Source organism: Cydia amplana, chromosome 24, assembly GCF_948474715.1.
Source record: "Cydia amplana chromosome 24, ilCydAmpl1.1, whole genome shotgun sequence".
Taxonomy (NCBI): domain Eukaryota; kingdom Metazoa; phylum Arthropoda; class Insecta; order Lepidoptera; family Tortricidae; genus Cydia; species Cydia amplana.
The window spans coordinates 6,880,188-6,896,879 of record NC_086092.1 but is presented as its reverse complement, the minus strand read 5'-3'; the positions used below and the strand labels follow the sequence as shown (position 1 = coordinate 6,896,879).

General features: G+C 37.2%; 2 protein-coding genes across 4 annotated transcripts in view; one reads left to right on the top strand and one right to left on the bottom strand.

The window, feature by feature from the left end:
• Positions 1–16,692, top strand: part of LOC134659242 (androgen-dependent TFPI-regulating protein-like) — a 317,918-nt gene that overhangs the window by 180,955 nt on the left and 120,271 nt on the right. The gene's annotated exons all lie outside the window — the stretch shown is intronic.
• LOC134659230 (probable nuclear hormone receptor HR3) overlaps positions 1–16,692 on the bottom strand; it is a 200,875-nt gene that overhangs the window by 154,900 nt on the left and 29,283 nt on the right. The window contains exon 1 of one of the 3 annotated variants that reach the window (XM_063514859.1): positions 15,999–16,607. The exons of 1 other annotated variant lie outside the window; for it this stretch is intronic. In XM_063514859.1, the coding sequence (XP_063370929.1) occupies positions 15,999–16,473 (475 nt within the window). In that variant the 5' untranslated portion in view covers positions 16,474–16,607. Of the gene's footprint in view, positions 1–15,998; positions 16,608–16,692 lie in introns of those variants that run through there. One more of the 3 variants, XM_063514865.1, reaches the window with a different exon arrangement.

Below are 16,692 nucleotides of genomic sequence, written 5' to 3'. Positions count from 1 at the left end.
ATGGGCCATACACCACGACTTCGCCTATAGTGTATTTCTTTAACACATTCATTGCCACCCAGCCAAACAAGACATCCGCGCCAGGCCACAAAAATTTCGTCATATAAAGCTGTAGTACCACGATCCCGACTATCGGGTCGTCCGGCCTGGGAACGGGATCATAAAATAGGTACCCGATAGTCAGGTTTTCGGCACTGAATGTGTTAAGAGGAAAGGATGACGACCGATTCTCCATACAAACGTATTAGGTACAGTCGTTCATAAAAATGTTTACGTTTCATCATCTGAATCCATTGCAATAAGGTGAAAAAATGTATACATAGAAAAATGTATATGTAGACCTAGGGCTGTAATGCCTGTAATGTAATGTTTCATCACACTTGCTAGGCGACGGTCCGTATAAATCTCGAATTTCCACCTATAGTACGTCAGCTGCAGAGATAACTGACCCCCCTGCATAGAAGTTTGTCTACAGAAAGGTCAACTTTGCAACTGACTGTACGTCCGAAATTAGGCAGAAGTTTTTTTTTTCCTCACATCATCATAGTGGAGTTTTTCCTCACAAGTGTGGTAAAAAGCATTCTGTGTGCCACGGGCAGTACAGGAATTACGAACTCGTGTTAATTAAGCCCTCGCTTTCGGCTTCGGGCTTCAATTCACACACGTTCGGGAATTCTTGTTTACCGCCCTTAATACACAATGTACTATTACATACAGCCAAACTTAACGCCCAAGGCGCCTAGACACTTGGCACTCATTACACGGTAACCCAATTTCCAGTGATAACGGGTGATAACAGGACGCTATCTCGGTCAATGCACGATAAGTACATAGCGGTTGATATGTATGTATATGTACAATTGTACATATGTAGGTACTTCGCCAGCCTACTAGACAATACTAGACTAACTCACATAAGGACATTTTTCAAATATTTTTTTGTATAAACTTACTTACTGGGTTGAGCGTTTCTTTTAGTTTTTGCCATTTTTATAATTATTATTATGACCTGTTTTGCTAATTTTGTGTTATTTCTACTCAGAATCACGAGCTCTTTCGATCCTATTGGGATAAAAAATGCCCCAGAGTTTTTCCTATTGTGTTACCATTTCCCCATATACTTTGTATGGCGGTAACAAAAAGGAAAGTTAGAAAATTGTATGGAAATTTTAGGACATTTTTTTTTTTCTCCTATAAGGATAAAAAGGGCTCGCGATCCTGACTAGAAATAACACAAAAGTGGCAAAAAAGGTCACAATATATCAAAATGGCAAAAAATTTAAGAAACGCTCGGTTAATGGTTTAACCGGTTAACCCCGGGTTAGTGGAATAGTGCAAGTGGCGCTTTGAATCATAGATGGTCAACCAAATCTTGTCAGTAAAAAAAGGCGCGAAATTCAATTTTCTATGGGACGATATCCCTTCGCGCCTACATTTTTCAAATTTGCCGCCTTTTTCTACTGACAACATTTGGTTGACCCAGTATAAATATTTAACCGGAAAACTAGCTAATTAAATAATCTACGTATAACGTATTAATTTACAGATTTTTCGACATGAATACAACTATTTACTTACCTGAATTAATCATAGTCGTAATGTAATGTGATATTCATATATTTTGCGCACTAGTGCATATATTGGCAAGACGATAATAGCTACTTCCTTTCCCGAATACCTATAACGCTAGTCAATAATGTGCAAATTGACACTTCTACTTCTACTTTTGATTTCAATGTTCAGAAATCTACTTTAAACTCTAGCGGACTACCATACAAGAAAAAATTGCAGTTATAGAATCAATGATTAATAAATCTTATACCTTTAAACGAGCAATTCTTTGTATATGAATATTTATTTATATATATATATTTCGGGGATCTCGGAAACGGCTCTCACGATTTGGGTGAAATTTGCTATATAGGGGGTTTTCGTGGGCGAAAAATCGATCTAGCTAGGTATCTAAGGTATCTTATCTCTGGGAAAACGCGCATTTTTGAGTTTTTATGTTATTTATATTTTAATAACAAAACTTTCGTGAGACAAAGACATATTAAATATATTAAAAACGGGTCACTCACGTATTTTAAGTCGAAAAACGCTCGACATGTTTCACTTCGTACCGAGAAGTGTCATCAGGAGCTTGCGTTTACGGTGACGGACCGGCGCAGACTGCGGGACTGGGTATTTTCGACTTAAAATACGTGAATGACCCGTTTTTAATATATTTATATTTTAATTAATATTTAATCATTAATTGTCAATATGACTGTGGGTGAATGAAAAAATAATATATGCATAGGTATATGGTGCTAAGAGTTTGAACGATAGGTGTATATGTTAGGTATAATATATTAAACATATATATTAGTAATTTGAGAAGAAATGCATAACATGTGCGCGAGTATCGATTTTCATGATTAAAATGCAATAAATTTGTATTGAACGCAAACGTGTAAATTTTCTACCGATTTCATAAAATGTAGGTATAGTTATTTTCGATACAAGTGCGAAAAAGAGGAAATTCGAACCGAGTGGCGATAAATTAAAACACGACCGAAGGGTGTTTTAAATCGACACGAGTTGCGAATTACCTATTCGCACGTGTATCGAACAACGTTTTACCTAGTACATATGGCACTTTAAAGTTTCGACATACGCACGAAAAGTGCTATTTTACGCACTAGTGCGGAAAAGTAGCCCCATATGTACTGTAAATGTTCTTTACAGTACATATGGGGCTACTTTTCCGCACTAGTAGTAGTACTGTAAAACGTTGTTCGATACACGTGCGAATAGGTAATTCGTAACTCGTGTCGATTTAAAACACTCCCTTCGGTCGTGTTTTAATTTATCGCCACTCGTTTCGAATTTCCTCTTTTTCGCACTTGTATCGAAAATAACTATTTCAATTGCACTCTATTCTAATTACTTATCCTTTCATATGTGTGTGGAGGTCTTAAATCATGGGTTCGAATCCAAACCTCGATTATGCTGTATACAGAAGAGAGAATTGTTCTCGAAATAAATGTTAGATGTCCAAAAATTCGGTCAGTACAGGTCTTGGAGGATATACCTAGCAAACGGAGTCGCCTTGTCTGTAATTTTCTGTACAAAACAGTCTGCCGATTTTTGCGGGGGAGGGGCACGTCAAATGTATACGTAACGTAAAATTAGCCATGTCAGATAAACGTCAGTCCGTACATTCTGTATGACCATTTGCCGCCTATTTTCGACAGAGGGGAACGCCTGTTCATGGCTACTCCGTTTGGTTATATCCTCTAAGGTACTGGTACTTCTCAAAAAGAATGTTGTAAAAAAAATAAAAATATCTTATATTGTATCGCTATTTGGTTTAAAACTAAATGTTATATTTTTAGTTTGAATGAATGTGCGTACACAGCTTAATATACGAATTTGATGTATTTACAATTTACATTTACAGGAAATAAATAACTCTTTCTTAGAAATACATGAGTCAAAATGACAGATGATGCTTTTGGTTTCAGCAAGTTTTAGCAATCGCTGCTTTGTCGAGGAAATTACCAATTGTGTACCTATTCTGTTTTAGAAAAAAACCTTTGTTGACGGAATTTTCCGTACGACGGAATTGGCCGCACTGGCCTTAGATACCTACTTCACTTACTTCATATGTGACGTTATTTATGAAAAGGGACCTTATTGTCGATGGCGCTTACGCCTTTGTTAACGATGCTCCGATAAGTCCGATATAAATACAATGCCGCGCGAAGCTGAGCGGCGTAAGCGCCATCGACAATAAGGTCCCTTTTCATAGATAATGACCCATATTACTCCAAAGAGATCTAGCTTCACAATATAGTTTTACCTAAGTATGTATACTTACCCATAGGTTCCATGTTCGATTCCCAAAAAGTGCATTTTGTCAAAATCATTTAGCTAGCTTTATTTTCCTTTTGAACTTACCTGAAACAGAAAATAATTAAATTAGTTAATAAAAAACCGGCTAAGTGCGAGTCGGACTCGTGCACGGAGGGTTCCACACCATCAACAAAAAGTAGAGCAAAACAAGCAAAAAAACGGTCACCCATCCAAGTACTGACCCCGCCCGACGTTGCTTAACTTCGGTCAAAAATCACGTTTGTTATATGGGAGCCCCACTTAAATCTTTATTTTATTCTGTTTTTAGTGTTTGTTGTTATAGCGGCAACAGAAATACATCATCTGTGAAAATTTCAACTGTCTAGCTATCACGGTTCGTGAGATACAGCCTGGTGACAGACGGACGGACGGACGGACGGACGCACGGACAGCGAAGTCTTAGTAATAGGGTCCCGTTTTTTACCCTTTGGGTACGGAACCCTAAAAATAAATCAGTAGGTAATTGTAATTATGATTATTAAAAATCATTCATATATAATATATGTACCTACTTTTGAGTTAAAGACTGACAAGTGTGGGTACCACAAGTTTGGCACTGACATAAACGCCATTGAGAATTGAGAAACGCATATTAATGCGAGCGAGATGTATAGAAAGTGAATTACGTTCTTGATAGCGCATATGTCAATTTTGACACTGTCAGTGACTCATGGTACGGGCTAAGATTCAATTTGGCCCTGAGCTGAGTAGAGGTAGTAGGTAGAGTCGCTACATGCAGCTTACATTTATGGCAATAATGAGCGTGTGTTGAACTATTAATAACTAGCGACCGCCCCGGCTTCGCACGGGTTAACAAATTATACATAAACCTTCCTCTTGAATCACTCTATCTGTTAAAAAACCGCATTAAAATCCGTTGCGTAGTTTTAAAGATCTAAGCATACATACAGACAGACTATGTTATACTATATTTATGTTAATGATAATGATAGTGATATGAGTGATACCTAACTCACCGGTCATGAAATGACAACGACCAATTTGAAAATATTGTCAGCCATATTGACGTTTTTGTTTGAAGAAACGTCACTTTTGACACTTGTTTGACACTGACATATCTGATCCATATCGTTTATTCTATATCTAATATTTGACGTATCTTAAAGTTCGAATAGGGCTGTGTTTATATTGGTCGTTTTCATGATGTATGTAGGTACCTACATAAATGTTTTACTCGTATTGTGAAAGATGATTTTTTGTGTTTTTTTTTTAGATGAAGATACTTTCATTACAAATATACGTGCAAAAATTAACTGCAATGTGCATGTTAGTAGGTTTTACTTATGTAATAAATATTTTCCTTCAGTGCCGTTGTAAGTAATTCTGATGATTATACCTTTATTCAAATAAAATACTGAAGATATAAATAAAAATATGATGAATCGATTTTTTGCGGGAGGGTGTACCAGTCGCCATCAGATATATCGGAGCGGCTAAGGCGCTCACAAATATATGAACACGCCTCTATTGTCAAGGCGTTAGAGTGCGTGTTCAGATATTGTGAGCGCCTTAGCCGCTCCGATATATCTGGTAACGACTGTACCTTCACTACACTGATTTAAATGCTTAGAAAATACTATTTTTTTTTCTAAGCATTGTGGTATTGTTTGCAGGCGTTTGCAGACGTTTCTTCTTGATACAAAATTAATTCACTGATATAAAGTTTTATGATTTAGGCACACATTTACTTAATCGGAAAATAGAAAGCCAGTTACTTGGAGTTTAATTACTTTAGACACTTCGCTTATAAATCTAACCCTTTCGCAAACTCATCTGTTACAAAATTGTGCCATTCTCAACCAAAAGGGTACTTATTGTCGGTTCTCAATAAGACGCTATTTCCATATAGCTTCTATTTGAAATCAACCTTATCGACAACCGATAATGTGGTACCTTTTGGTTGAAAACGTCACAATTGCCTATTTTAGTGTCTAAAATTCTAGTCAGACCTAACCAAACAAAGCCACCATACAAATACCTGACACAAAGCAGTACGTGTTACAAAACATGTAAAAGCACTTAAACATTTCCAGCGTTACTTGACCTCTGTCTATATAGTTCTTCCTTACATTAGACAGGTCTTGTTATACTTGGATTTATAACCAGCTTAAATTGAATGAGATTATGAGGGTTTTACTAAAGATTCGCGGATCTTCAAAATCTGGACAGTTCAAAAACAGGTTTGTAAAGACTAACGGCGTAGCATCCCGGATTCTCGCACACAGACGTAACTTTCTCATGTCTACGTCACACAGCGACGATCAGCTGTGAGGGAACTGTGTCAACCAACGGTCCCAACGGTACTAGGCGAAAACGCGTCGCTACTCGCCGGCAGGTGGCGCTGTTGTCAATTTACGATTACCGTTAGAATTACTTCATAATAAGCAATATTGCGTTCATGTTACTTAACATTTTTAAACAGCTGATATTTATATTTACTTGACATATTTTATAATCAATTTTACAAGAAAAACATGAAAATTTTCCTAAGTGGATTTTAATCGAATTAAACTTAAGAAAACAGTTAGATTCCCGAGATGAGTCTTTGACCTCGGCTAATTACTTTTAATTAATATAATTGCTTTCTCAAGGCTATTAAACAGTAGATGTGAGCTAGACAGCCAGATTACTGTTAGACTAGTCCCTATATGTGTCACGCGGGTGCAGCTTTTGCTCAATAGATGGCGGTAACGGTAAACATAGTACTTGATAGTACACTGCGGATGTTGTCGATGTTTATTTATGTTATGTTTGCTAATTGCTTTGGTTTGTTTACCAATGAAACGAAGCTTACATACATTTTAAGAGCAGTTTAATGAGTTTTACGAAAATGACGCTCAAGAAGCTTTAACTCTTCAAGCCAGTATTTCTGTAACTTAGAACATATTTTATTAATGATAGGGGAAACTGGGGAGGGTTGATCACCCCTTTTGTTTTTAGCATACATTTTCTTAACTATTTGTAGTATTGCAAAACTTTATAGACCATACGACTCAGAATTTATCTCTTCATTAATAGTTTGAATTAGAACAGATTTGTGCAATAAATTAGATCATTATTTAATGAAAACCCATACTGTTGACTTTTACCATGTGTCCCCTATGTAAGGGAGGCTTGTTTACCCCTGGTCGGGAGCCTTGATCCTAGGGGGATCAAGTGACCCTGGTTCTTGGGACACATGGTAAACATATTTTTACCATGTCTCCCCATACCAGATTCTCATTGATTATATAACTCGGATCGCTATTAGCAATGCATCTATAATTTGTAAAATACACAGCAAACATATATATATTGCATCTTCCATGCTTTGAAGTTGTATTTCCGGTAATCAGATGTCTAAGCCGAAGGGATCAAGTCTTCCAGATTTGGGGACACTTGGTAAAAAGATTTTAAGTGGCAATGTCATATTTCGAGGGTAGTATCTACATTAATTTATTCACTTTATCTACAGAAAATTAATATATGAAGATATCAAACACATATTCATCCATAATCTTATACTTTTAAAAAACAATGTAATCGTATTATCCATAAAACAACATAAAATAGGGAATCAATTTTTGTACCAAAAAAATAAAAAATCTAAGTTATTAACATAAAATTTCTTGTAACAAGCTAATTTTTTTAAAGTTCTTATGAAGGTATTTTTAGCGTCAGATACCTACAGCAATTTTAATTTTTTTACCCATCACTGGTCGTTATTGTTTGTTATAATAAATAAGTTTAGAAATTTACTGCTCACGTTTCGAGGACGGTGTTTGAGCTGCATAATCCTAAAATCCTTTCTATGGACCGTCGGTTCTATAGTACATAAGGTCGGAAAGCCATTGAAATAGCATTTCATCCATAAAAAAAAAATATCGCCGGTTGAAAACCAAATATCGTTATAAGTGTTTTTTGTCGACCGAGTAACATCCCCTGTGTGTAAAACGTTTAACTTGATAAAAAAAACCAAGTACGGGTAGTTCGTAAAATGTTGATGTCAACTTTAGTCAGTCTTTTCAAAGGCCACGGGGATAATTCCGTTTTCGGAGTCGGTTTTATAATTAAAAACTGATTTATACGCCATTAAATTCCGTTTTAATAAACAATAATGAGTCAAAAACCTTGAAAGTTTAATTTAAATCAGTGTTTCTCTGGTCGTACTTTCGCGGCATGATTTACTAAAGAAAAGAAACTATTTATGATAGCTCTATGAATCATTTTGTAAGTAAATTTATTACAATGTATACTTGATCGCTTTGGGGGTGACATGATCCCGGAATCATATCTCCCCTGAAGAAAAAGACAAAGTCTCCCCATACATAGTAAGATTATAAAACGTGCCGTACTCGAAACATGTGTTCGCGTATATCAATGTAATCCAAGTTAATCATCACTTCAATAAACAACAAATAAAATAAGCACACTCACTAACATCATTTTCATCTCATATTATAAAATAAATCCAGTTAAAGCTTACCGAAAATTGAATATAGTACGCAGAAAATCTTTCACCGTCCGCCATTTTTGAACCACTGACTTTCCCGATACAGTGCCATGACAGAACGTGAAGTTAGGAACGAATGAATGAGTGTTACCAGCGCAAAAAATTGTATCTCGTTTGGTTTGATTAAAAATGAAGTTTACCAAGTGTCCCCTAGGGATCGACCCTCCCCACCCTCACCTATATCCCAAAAATGGTATAGAAAATTCGATATTCCTAGCTGTCGAAAAACAATTACCTAGCTTGGGATATCATCTGTCTGGCAAATATGTCTGGATAGGATTGCCTAATGTCAGGATTTCCGGACATTTCAGGATTTTTGGTCCATTATCAGGATTTTTGGTCTATTGTCAGGATGTTTGGTCTTTTGTTTGTTGCGGGGTCTTAGAGAGTGTCAGCAAAGATATTTATTTTGTCTTTGGTGTCAGCTACGTATAAGACCATCCAAACCATATTACTACAAATAAACCACTTGTATCTGGGGGCACGGCAGTGCCCCCGCCAAGTCGAGCAAAACAAAGAGGCACGGCCGTACCATCCTTTTCTGGAAGCGATTCAGGCCATTATCGACGTCCTGTAATTTTGTGCTGGCTGAAGCTAGAACCCTGAATTTTCAGTGACATATAGGGCTTAACATGCTTAAGATACATTCTCAAAAACATTAAATCTGAACTTGTAGTTTAAGAATTATTGTACGTCAAAGTTCCATAGTTTCGACACTGACACACTTATACACTCACCGATCATCATTCTCGATCTCATACTTCTAGCATACCCACAAGTTTCAAATTTTAAACATAAGTAGTTTTTAGCTTATCAAGCCATAGAAAACCTAAAAATATTGCAATATCAGTCATGTTTTAAAGATCTAAGAACTGCATAAGTAAGTTTGTAATCCTATATAAATATATGATATTACAAAGTTACTGTTGCAGTTCCTACAAATAGTAGGTAAAGTAAAGGTACACAACGATGTACGATGTGAGTATGAATGAAGATGTGTTTAAATATGATATGTGTATACATAGTATGGGTATGAGTACCCGACAAGAAGGACTGTCCACAAAAAGAGATGAGATCCCATCAAAAACATTACATGTAAAAAGGTGCCAGTCTCGCTCCGCTTTTACTACAAAAAAGTTTTGAGATATAATGTGAAACCAAGTCGGTTATTTTAATCAGTGCCAGGGGGTGTTAAAACCGTATCAATAAGATATCTTTAATTTGTAATACATATAATGACTTGGCAATCGCACATAATGCTTTACTCGTACCGTACTCGTAAATATGTGTAATGCTCAAACTGCAATTAGCGCTAGCGTTATGTTCAATTATAATTATTTTTAATAGGTGTCGATGATCCTTATGTCATTATGCAGCCGTGCATTTTTTTGGTCGGTTCCCTCCAGATTTTCAGATACACAGGCCAGGCTGTTAAACCTTAGGTATCCTAAACTAGGACCTAGGTATCAGGTCGGACGAAGGAAAATCAATAGTCCCGCTGCGTAGCTAAATAGGACTACTGCAGCCATGACCTACATTACGGAGCCTGCGATTGTGGCTATACAGCTATATGTGACGTTATTTATGAAAAGGGACCTTATTGTCGATGGCGCTTACGCCATTATTAAAGATGCTCCGATATAAATACAATGCCGCGCGACCACCGCGCGACGCTGTGCGGCGTAAGCGACATCGACCATAAGGTCCCTTTTCATAGATAATGCCCCATATTTACAAGCCACGAAACTTTTCTATAAAAATATGTACAACACTGATTAAAAAAAACTAGCGGTAAGAGCATGCAACTTGCAATCCGGAGGTCGCGGATTCAAACCCCGGCTCGTACCAATGAGTTTTCCGGAACTTATGTACGAAATATCATTCGATTACTGATTATAAAGACTAGCGGTAAGAGCGTGCGACTTGCAATCCGGAGGTCGCGGGTTCAAACCCCGGCTCGTATCAATGAGGGTTTCGGAACTTATGTACGAAATATCATTTGATATTTACCAGTTGCTTTTGGGTGAAAAACGTCATGAGGTAACTGGACTAATCCCAATAAGGCCTATTAGTTTCCCCTCTGGGTTGGAAGGTCAGATGGCAGTCGCTTTCGTAAAAACTAGTGCCTACGTCAATCATTGGGATTAGTTGTCAAGCGGACCCTAGGCTTTCATGAGCCGTGGCAAAATGCCGGGATAACGCGAGGAAGAATAAGACTGATTAAAAACTTCCAATATGAAAATCGGTTATTGAAACTTTTCTCGCGAGAAATTGAAAAAGGCGACTTGTAGAAGAGATACGAAAGCATTATGGCCAAAGATGACACGGAGATCTTCGCTTCACTCGGTGAAAAATATATAAAAAATGCGTCAAATATCACCAATTACGAACAAAATTAGAGCAGTTTAGAGCACGCCATCAGTCGATCAGCTGGCCGAGGCTGAAAATGCAGTGACCTTGAGGCACTGCGAATATGGGTCATAAATACCTGCGCAGAACTAACTAATGTTTACATTACAATCCTGCCAATCCTGCCATTAGTGCCATTTAGGGTTTGCACGACGGATCCGAAATGTATGGGAAGCTCCGCGGATCCGGATCCTGATCCGGATAATTTCATACATTCCGGATCCGGATTGCAAACCCTAGTGCCATTGTTATTTATTTTCATTTCTCATGCTCTGAAAGAGGGTGTTGTTCTAAAAAGTGTACAGAAAATGATACAATTCTGCACTAGAGAATTTTACGTTCCAAGTACGATAATACTACTCACGAGTTAAGGGGCTACCCCACGCCAATGACCTTCGATCTGAATCCCTTAGTTTTCTAATGTTTTTTGTAGCTTATCATATTAACAGCAACGGCTTTAAGCAATATAGTATCCCATATTATTTCAAAGTTCATTGTCTTCGAGATATTTGGCATCAAAGTTGGACAATTTTAGGCTAAAAAACTGGTTTTCTGGCCATAATTTTGTAGTGTCCGACCGAAACATGTTTTTTTGCCGAAACCGAAACCGAAACCGAATGTTCGGCTTTGGCTCTAGTTTCGGCCGAAACCGAAACCGAAACCGAAACTTATGAAGACTTGTTTAAATCGTTGAAAAAATGTCATAAAACCGCTTTTAAACTCATATTAAGGAGCTGTCAACACCCAATGTCCTTGAAATTGATGTTACTTAAGGGGCTCCGCCACGCCAATGACCTTCGATCTGAATCCCTTAGTTTTCTTATGTTTTTTGTAGCTTATCATATTAACAGCAACGGCTTTAAGCAATATAGTATTACATATTTACTTCAAAGTTCATAGTCTTCGAGATATTTGGCATCAAAGTTGAACAATTTAGGCCAAAAAACTGGTTTTCTGGCCATAAATTTAGTGTTAATTCGTTTAAAATTAAAACCCTAAACACGTTTTACAACACGTCAAAGACGAACCTAAATATGTAGATTTCGTATAAGTAATATCCTTCACAGCAATCTAGATACGAAAAAAGTGTTCTTTTAGACAATGTTTAAAAAAATCACAAAATAGTATCAATTTCTTTCAAAATCCGGTAGACAATAATGGAGATAAAGATTGAAGAACCGATAGCAGTTTGTCTTATAAAAATCTATCTGTAGTGCAAAAGTAGGAGATACGATTCAAAACTTGTCAAAAATCGATGAAAACCGCAGGTAGTCCCTTTTAAGAAAAACTATTTGATTTAGTAAAGCAAAAAATATATTTATAATGTTAATATTTATTATATTTTAAGGCCGTGGCCGCACATGATTGACACGCGATACATGATTAAACGACATCGGCTCGATGGGTTTTTCGGAACTTATGTACGAAATACCATTTGATATTTACCATTGAGGAAGCCGGACTAGTCCGATAAAGCCTAGTTTACCCTCTGGATTGGAAGGTCAGTCTGATGGCAGTCGCTTTCGTAAAAACTAGTGCCGACGCCAATTCTTGGGATTAAGTAGTTGTCAAGTGGACCCCATGCTCCCATGAGCCGTGGCCAAAATGCTGGGATAACGCGAGGAAGATGTTGAGTTTTCTTATTATTCCCTTGCCCAGGCCCAGTAACATGCGACAGTGTTATCTCATATACTGTACGATACAATTAGACAGTGTGCGCGTTTTAGGTATTGACAGCCTCTTAAGACTGCGTCGACCGTTCAGTGGGCCCATCATAAGTGGAATTGTGTTTAATAATAAACCGATTAATTTCTGTATACATAAATCAGTATATGTATTAATATTGTTGTCCTACTTGTTTCACAACTTTTGGTCTTTGTCACATAGTTTAGTTTCATAGAACGAAGTACCATTGCGTATGTTTCGGCCCGGCCGAAAGGTTCGGCCGTTTTTTGGCCGAAACCGAAACTACGGCCGAAAAATGATTTTTTGGCCGAAACAGGCCGAAACCGAAACCGAAACCGAACCTTCGGTCGGACACTATAATTTTGTGTTAATTAGTTGAAAATTAAAACCGTAGACACATTTTTCGAGACGTCAAAGACAAACTTAAATATGTAGATTTCGTACATGTAAGATCCTTCACAGCAAACTAGATACGAAAAAAAGTGTTTTTTTTTAGACAATGTTTAAAAAATTCATAAAAAAATAAGTATTAATTTCTTTCAAAATCCGGTAGACCAAAACGGAGATAAAAGATTGAAGAACCGATAACCGTTTGTTTTATAATTCTATCTGTAGTGCAAAATAAGGAGATACGATTCAAAACATGTCAAGAATCGATGAAAACCTCGGGTAGGCCCTTAACAATCTACTATTATAGCACAAATGAAAACACTAGCTATCTAGCCTAGTCGGTAGTGACCCTGCCTATGAAGCCGATGGTCCTGGGTTTGAATCCCGGTAAGGGCATTTATTTATGTATGAACATATATTTATTTAAGTATTTATTTTGTTCCTAAGTCACGGGTGCGTTCTTTTGTATTTTAGTATTATATTAGGTACGTTTATCATTGTGTAAGTATCTACTCACAAGTCACAATCCTTCTTGAGCTTACCGTGGGGCTTAGTCAATTCGTGTAAAAATGTCCTGTAATATTTATTTATTTATTTGCTTTGCACAAAAGGCGCTTAAGGCTTAAGGCTGTAAAGTAATCTCTACCTGTCAACTTTCGAACAAAACAGATAAGTTCGTCGTTCAAAATCATTTAATTTTTCATACATAATGTTTAAAATTGAGTTGTAATTAAACAAAAGTGAGTTGGCTATCAGTGACAGATTACCTTTTATTTATATATATATTTTTTACACTTTTTTGTATTTTTTTTTTCAAATAAGTATTTTCTTAGTTATTAAAAATTAATTGTCGACGATAGAATTGGTCAAAAAAGAAAATCTGTCAATTTATGACAAATCCATTTTGGACAAAACTACAATACAATACAAAACAATACCAATACTCTTTCTCTTTATTTTCACACACGTTTCGCACACCTCGCTACAGAAAACAATACAAATAATACAGAAAAGAGGTTAAACCACAGGCGGTCTTATCTCTAAAAAGCGATCTCTTCCTAACAACCATCTAGACTACTAAGACTACGTGTCTATGACAGCAACACCGAATTCGCATTTAAATAAATTGGCTGTTCCATGGAAAACTTCAACCTCTAATTGGATAAAATGTTTGAAATGAAAGTATCTTTTCTGCAATTTAAGGGCTGGTTCTTAAATAAATAAGCTTTCATGCTTAAGGGTTGAGGAAGAGCTCTTATATTTGTGTACACTTTTCCTAAAAGGGATGCTTGAACACACTACGTTTAATAATTGTGGCTTTCCATGAAAAAAGGGTCCTTCTGCTTCATGTGCAATAAGGACCCTTCTGTGGTGGAAAGCCACAATTTTGGTGTATTATCTTTTATATTTAACATGATTTCATGAAACTCGTATTTTAAATGCGCAACCATTAATTTCTTGTCTGTATATGGATCCTGCCAAAAATTATAGCCATTTTTTGAATTTTTTTTCGAAAACGATTTTTGCTGCTCTATACGTATTTAGCACAAGCGAGTTTGAACCCACGATCTTTGACCACACACATATGAAAGGTTAATCAAGTAAAAATAATAAATTATGTGTAGGTATTAATTAGTTAATTTATTTATATAATAGGGATTATTACGCGAAATTCTGCGTAGGGGGTGCCACTCCCAAATAAGTAACAATTTAAGGGTCTACCGCAAACGAGAGAGTCGAAATTTTGGTTATTTAGATTTATTTAGGATAGCCTCTCTATCACTCTTGCATATTCGAGCGATAAAGAGGCAGATAGCTGAGTTTCGATTTCGCGTTTCCCAGCAGGCCCTTTGTAAACAAACCGCCTTGATGTATCAATGTCATATTTGATTGACTATGCTGAAAACTTGTCAAAAAACAGTTTAAGGTACAGTATGTATAAGTTACTCTATGGTATACTTAAGTCATTAGTGCTGCTCTCTAGCGGCAAAACATTGCAGTAATACTCCCTATTGATAACGACATCACTCTTATTATTTTAAGAGGCTTACGAAGGAGGAAAATCGTTTCAGATAAATGTATACTCGTATTTAGGGAAGAGTCGCTTTCCTGTAAGCTTAGCTGTAAGTACTTAAGTAATATAATAACTACTTCGAATTTAAACTGTTGTGAGACATACACACAAAGATGTCGCGCGAGTGACTTAAAACAAGTGTGTCTAAACCGTAAAATTATTCAATAATATCTTCTTATTAGGGTACCATACTTCTAAAAACTCAGTGTCTTTTGTTTTAGGTTTCTTTCCTTTATGTTTCTTTATTTTAGTCTGATACCTTCCGTGATTATTTCTCACTTGATGGTCTCATCGGAAGATCAGCGCTGGAAGTGTGGATGTTCTTTTTGTGTAATTATATGTATCGTCTGTGTGTTTACGAATAAAAAACTATTCTATTCTATTCTAAAAGGGTAGAAACCCAAACGTAACCCCAAACCCAAATGTAACCCAAAGGGTAAAAACGGGTGGTTGCGGTGAAACATGTCGAGCGTTTTCGACTTTAAATACGTGAGTGACCCGTTTTTAATAAGTATATTAAATATATGTCTGTGTCTCACGGAAATTTTATCATTCAAATAATACTACGTCGTAGTAAAATTACGAAGACAACGCGTAATGTGGAAGTGGGAGGGAACGTAGCTTATTTTTGTCTGTCTCAGATATCTTATTGTGGAATTTCATTTATAGTTTACTGGATAGTTTCATAGATATTTGTTTAGTTTTTGAGGTGCAGAGCAACAAACATCGACATAGGCATATTTTTCAATGTAAAAATTATGTGATATTTTTATAGTTAATCATTTTTGAAACGACCAAACAAAGGACATTAGTTTAACCTGAACTGAACTGATGTCATAATACAAATCTTCAAAAAATAAATATCATCTATGAATGGTAATGTCATTGGCCAAATCTTCAAAAGATGGTACTTATATCATTGGCTAACTGTAAAAACTCGTTGTATAACTTCGAAACTATCATCATGCAGTTCAAACCCTCCATTATCCACACCGCATATTTTGTTTCCGTGACCCAAATACTCACCTGACGCAGTGGTCGTGGCGACGGTCGCAGTCGCCGTCGTCTCGCTCGTCGTCGCAGCATTCGCCATCTCCACTATCCTGTCCACCGCGATTCTGTTCCCCGGCAGAACCCCCGACTCTGCCGGTTCCTGTTCTTCTTCAGCTTGAGGACTTGGAACTGTCTGACTTAAATCATTGGCTACGATCACGTTGACTGTAGTCAACGATTCTAGTTCACTGCTTTCGCCTACATGCTGGGAGTTGTCAATGTAGACGGCTGCTGAACGAGCCCCGAGGGTCTCCATCACGCTTTCGGCCAGCGAGCGTGTGGACATCTCGTCCATATCTATATCCTGTTTAATATCTATGATGATCTGATGTCGCTTCCCACTTCCGTTTTGCACTTGATGCACACTCACTTGTGCCTCGGCCCCCGGTTGGGACATGTGATGCTGGATCACCTGGGACAGCTGCCCCTCCAGGTCGCGGCTGGCCATCTTAACTATTCAGACTTAATTATCAGTCGAGGTAAAAGCTAATGAACACAATGGAACACATTTCGGCAGTGTTGTCTACATGGTGGCCCGGTAGCCTGGTGTCCCAGATAGGCTGCGGCCTACGAGTGGCGCAGGCGGTAGGCTGCCGCGCTTCCGAGGCGCGGGTTGGAGATACGTCCCGGGATATCGGGCATCGATCGGACGCAAATAGAATATACT